This window comes from Apium graveolens, chromosome 11 (genome assembly GCF_009905375.1).
Source record: "Apium graveolens cultivar Ventura chromosome 11, ASM990537v1, whole genome shotgun sequence".
NCBI lineage: Eukaryota > Viridiplantae > Streptophyta > Magnoliopsida > Apiales > Apiaceae > Apium > Apium graveolens.
Window position 1 is genome coordinate 61,549,668 of NC_133657.1, and position 6,028 is coordinate 61,555,695.

At 36.3% G+C, this 6,028-nt stretch overlaps 1 protein-coding gene across 1 annotated transcript; it reads left to right on the forward strand.

Moving 5' to 3' along the window:
- The first annotated feature begins 2,226 nt into the window (after positions 1-2,226).
- Positions 2,227-5,555, forward strand: LOC141695538 (uncharacterized). The gene is made up of 2 exons (XM_074499776.1): positions 2,227-4,748; positions 4,832-5,555. Exons 1-2 carry the CDS (start codon positions 2,227-2,229, stop codon positions 5,553-5,555), a joined length of 3,246 nt encoding a protein of 1,081 aa, XP_074355877.1.
- The last annotated feature ends 473 nt before the right edge of the window (positions 5,556-6,028 follow it).

Sequence of the window (6,028 nt, forward strand, 5' to 3'; positions counted from 1 at the left end):
GTGAAGGGATGCAAGCTTATCTATGCTATGCTTGAATGACCCACAATCTACTGTGAATTTGTGGAGGAGAGGTGGACTACTGCTATATATCAGGCTAACTACAAAACTATTACTCTCTCCATCAAAGGTAAGGAACATTGCATTAACAGTGATATTAACAAAGCATGCTTTAAAATTCCTGATAACACTACTACTAAACCACACATAAATGCTAATATAGTTAACTTTTTTAATTCTATGGGCTATCCTACCACTAATTTAAGTGAAATTAGGAGGCTAGGTCTTAGGAAAGAGTGGAGTTATCTGTGTGATGTAGTTACCAAGGTGTTTTCTGGTAAAATAAGTAACTTTGATTCTGTCAGTACTACAATGCTTAACATGCTTTACATGCTACTTACTGATAAGTACTATAATTTTAGTGATGCCATCATGTTTGAGTTAGGATACAAGTTAGGGAGATTAAAAAGAGATATAGGCATGTTTACAATGCTAGATTCCTTATGATTATTGCTAACCATGTTTGTGAGGATCTTGTGATTGAGAACCCAACCAACAAACTAGATTGTTGGGTTCAAGAAAGAAGAATAATTGTAGTTTTAAAAAGCGATGATCACCACAAGGAGGTGCCCTTTATTTATTTTCCTATCATGGAGGGCCCTCAGGTAAGTGAGGTAAATGCATCTGTCCCTACTCCTTCTACCTCTCAAATTTATTTGCCATTGACTGTGGCTATGGCATCTGTGTCAATGACCCAACGGATGCCTACCCAAGTCACAAAATCCAAACCTTCAAAATCCAAGTCAAAGAAACCACACTCTGATGTCTCTCAAAAGATGCCATTTTCAAAATCTACCCAAACCAAAGAGGGGAGTGAAGGTGAGTAATATTGGTGAGGAACAGGGTGAACATCAAAGAAACCCTAAGAATAAGGTTGTAGAGGTGAGTGAATCCTATCTTAGCCATATTGCAGTTTCCCAACAAACTGTAGTGATTAATAAGGACCGTAGCTCATTACTAGTTGCATCCTCCCAAAAGGATGTAACTATTGAACAAAGCTCTCAGCCAAGAGCATAGGCTAAAAGGGTAAGGGATACAAGCTCACCCTAAACCTATGCTAGAAAGAAGAAATCTAAACGTACTGGGGATACACAGGGTGCACACACAGTGCCTACTGCAGTCAAAGACTCAGTAAATGTGCCTTCTCAAAGTCAGTTTGATGTGGCTCCTGTAAATGTGGAGTCACAGCCAAAATCTCTAATAATTGAAGTACCTCCACTACACCATAAATGACCTACGGGAACATCTCGTAAATCGGTGTTGCTAAATAATGTTACATTAGGTATGCTAGTTTTGATCTACTAAAACACTTTGTTTTTTATGTTACCTTAGGTACAAAGTGGTGTTACATTTGAAAAACATACGTTTCATATAGCAACATGCAAGGATATGTTGCCTTAGGTCATTTATAAAAAAAATTATTACTAATTTCAATAAAATTTTTAAAATAATTATTTAAGTTATATTTATTTTCAAATGAACTAATTTTTTTTTATAAAATATAAAAGTTTAATTTATAAATGCCTTATTCATTTTAATATGCTAAAATATATCCTTATAAAATTTAAATTTAATATTTTATTATGAAAATAATATATATTTAAATCACCTAAACATAAATATAATCTTTTATTTAACAAAAATTAATAAAATTTACACGGAATCCCGTGAAAAAGCTGGGCGGCAAAACTAGCCGCTTCTCTCACTTTAACCATTTCCCTCTCAGTCTAACTCACTCTCTCTCACTCTAACTCACTCTCTCTCACTCTAACCCACTCTCTCTCTCTCTCTCTCTCTCTCTCTCTCTCTCGCTCTCGCTCTCACTCTAACTCTCTCGTAAAGCTCTCAACTCTCTCTTATTCTTTCAAATCAACGATTTAACGATTAACTCGGGGGCGTGACCATAAGTACATATATTGTTTATGTTGTTGTGATATACTATTATGTGATACAATGCCTATTAATTGATAAGTATCGATATGTGCTGTGATACAGGCCTACTTTTTTAGTCTTGTATCAATGTTATTAGTAATCTAGTTAAGTTATATATTAAGGAATACATATTAAATGTAGTTCTTTTAGCTCACTAGTATTTGTACGTGAACTAGGCTACTTTGGTGCCTTTCTTACCCTTTTAGTATAACATTATCATGCTTCTTAATTGTAGTAATGGACGAGGATGAAAATATTTGGATATACCTTCCAAAGCATAGTCAAGGATATAGGAAAGGGGTTAATGCATTTTTGGATAATGCCTTCCCCAAATTGGCAGTAGGTGATGAAATGACATGCCCTTGCCGAAATTGTAAAAATAGTAAGTGGCAGCATCGAGAATTTATCTACGATCATCTCATATGTAGTGGTCCTTACCCATTATATGTGAACTGGATTGTAGAAGTTTCACAGATTTTAAGTCCAAATAACGGTAGTGACGATGAAGATATGGACTGGGAGAATAATCTACATTTTGGAGATAATTTAGATGAGATGCTGGACCGTACAAATGGACCAACTATTGATTCTAAAAGATTTTATGAGGAGGGAAAACAACCTTTATATCCAGGCTGTAAAAAATTCTCACGATTAAGTTTTATTGTCCGACTTTATTCCTTAAAATGTGTTCACGGAATTACGGAGTCAGGATTCGGGGATATACTAGAGCTGATCCGAGATGCGTTTCCAGAGGCAAATATACCATTGTCTTTCTATGCTGCAAAGAACGTGATTAAAGAGTTAGGGCTCGATTATAAAAAAATACACGCATGCCCTAACCATTGTATGTTATATTGGGGTGAAGATGAAAAAGAGGACTCTTGCAAAACTTGCGGCCTTCCAAGATGGATTGTACGCGAGAAGAAAGGCACTTCAGACAGTAATCCGGAGAAGGTGATTCACAAAGTCCCGACGAATGTGATGCGGTATTTTCCACTAAAGCCAAGGCTGCAACGACTCTTTATGTGTAAAGATTTTTCAGAACTTATGGTATGGCATGCAGTTGGACGTCAAAGGGATGGGAAACTTAGACATCCCGCTGATGCCGAAGCTTGGAAAATAATGGATGCGAGATATCCCCAGTTCTCGTCAGAAAATAGAAACATCAGGCTAGGTATAGCAGCTGACGGTTTTAACCCTTTTTGTACCATGAATATAAATCACAGTACTTGGCCAATTGTTTTGGTCAATTATAACCTTCCACCCTGGTTGTGTATGAAGCCAGAAAACCTCATTCTGTCAACTCTTATTTCTGATCCAGATTCTCCTAAAAATAGCATCAATGTCTATATGCAACCTCTAGTGGCTGAGTTGACAGAATTATGGAATGAAGGCATACAAACCTATGATGCCTTTACTGATCAGACCTTTATCTTACGTGCAAGTATTTTTTGGACAATTAGCGATTTCCCAGGATATGCGATGTTATCGGGATGGAGCACGAAGGGTTACTTAGGGTGTCCCGTTTGTAATTATGAGACATCTTCCATGTACCTAAAATATAGTAAAAAGATGTGCTATATGAATCATAGGAAGTTTCTCGATCCCGATCATAAGTGGAGGTTTGACAAAAGAAGGTTCAACAGACAAATAGAAATGGGACAACCCCCTGTAATTCTGTCAGGAACAGACATAGAAGATTTGCTGTCTAATTTCCAAAATCAGTTTGGAAAAAAGAAGAAGGAACCAGGACGAAAAAAGGTGAAGAAGGTTGATTCCCCCTTTAAGAAAAAGTCAGTTTTTTTCAATTTACCATATTGGAGTCATAATTTGCATCGACACAACCTCGACGTAATGTATATTGAGAAGAATGTTTGTGACAATATTCTTGGCACTCTGCTAAATATGGCTGGCAAGACAAAGGACCATGTGAATGCATGTTTAGATTTACAAGAACTTGGCATTAGGAAGGCCCTCCATCCTGTTCGATCACTTGATGTGAAACACCTTGAAATTAGGGCTGCCGTATTTGATATGACAAATAAAGAGAAAGATTTATTTTGCGCAGTACTGAAAAATGTGAAATTGCCATATGGTAGTGCATCAAATATCAGTCGATATGTGCACACGAAAGAGAGGAAAATCTCTGGCTATAAGAGCCATGATGCTCACTTTCTCTTGCACTATTTGCTACAGTTTGCGGTGAAAAAATCACTAAAACCTGAAGTTGCGACAGTTTTTATCAGACTGGGGGCATTTTCGAGAGGTATTTGGAGCAAAGTTATCGACTTGAATGAACTTCGAAGGCTGCAACAAGAAATTGTGGAAATCCTTTGTCAATTTGAGAATATATTTGTGAATGCCTTCTTCGACATAATGGTACATTTGCTGGTTCACTTATTCAGTGAAGTGCAATATGGTGGACCGGCACACGTTCGCTCCATGTTTCCTATTGAGCGCTATTTGTGCAAATTAAAGTCTTATGTGCGAAACAGAAGCAAACCAGAGGGATCTATCGCTGAGGGTTACCTGGCGGAAGAAGGCTTGACATTTTGCTCAAGATTCTTGGTTGGCGATTCCGGATCAAAAATTATGAAGCCTGCTAAATTTGGAAGTTGTCTAGAAAAATTAGAGTACCATATTGGTACGAGAAGAAATATAGATGGAAAATCAATTCATTTGAAAGAATCTCAATGGATGGCAATTCATCGCTACATTCTATTTAACAACGGAAATAAAGAGATAGAGTCTTTAACTGAGTAAGTATTTACTTGTTCTTTATTTTACTTATTGTAGAACTAGCGTTCTGTTCCAAGTTTTTTAAACTAAATAATTAATGTAGGGAGCATCATGCTTTAGTTGCTGGTCAAGCAAAATTGAAAAGGTATAAAAGGGAGAGAGAACATAATGACGATTTCTGGAAGTGGATGAAGGAACAGGTTACAAATAAACTGAACATTTCGAGAGAACTAGAAGTGCTTGCGATGGGGCCTAATAGAGCAGCTAAGGAGTACAGTGGATATGTAATCAATGGATATAGATTCCATTCAAAGAACAGAGATGCCAAATGTAAAACACAGAACAGTGGTGTTTTTTTTACGGCTTTGACTACAAGTTTTGCTAGTTCAAAAGACGAGAACCCAACAGTTGGCAATGTCAATTACTATGGGGCAATTGAAGAGATAGTAGAAGTCAACTACTGGGGTGAATTTTTAGTTGTCGTATTTAAGTGTTGTTGGTATCAAGAAGAAAAGGATGTGTATGGGCTGACTAGGGTTAATTTTAATAAATTATGCCAACAATCAGATCCTTACGTATTGGCTTCACAAGTACAACATATTTTCTACACAGAAGACCCGGTTGATAAGATGTTGTATAATGTTATCAAGCGCCTACCACGGGACTGGTGTGATATTGAAAATGATAATATAAATGAAGGCCAAGATGATACTGTTTTACATGATATACACCTTGAAAGTCAGATTGATGAAGCTAGTTGGTGCAGGGATGATGTCCCAAAAAGACAAGTCCCCATCCAGCCAGATGAAGTGAATGAACCTGCCTAATTAGTCATTCAGTGAACTTAGCATTGTACTCTTATTGTAATACCCTAAATTCACTTAGTGAACTGAGTACATTCATCTTTTTATGCTGCTCTTTAATTTATATAAACTCAACTTGTTTCTTCTAGTAATTGTGTTCATATTGTAATTTTACTGTGATTGTTGCCGTATATTATCTGTCATTGTGTTTGTATTGTATTTTACTGTGTTTGCTGCCGTATATTATATGTCATTATGTTCATATATCTTATTACATTTTTGCTTCTTATTTTATTGTTCATTTAATTACATTTTAATGTAATGCATTTAATTATATTTTTGCTTTTTATTTTATTGTTCATTACTTGCAAGAATTGCCAGAAACTCAACTTGTTTTTTTTGTATAGGATGGGAGGATTTCATATCACAATCCACCACCAGGGAGAATTTCAAAGAACAAGATATGCTGGTGGGAAAGAGTTTCTTGTAAGGGGTGT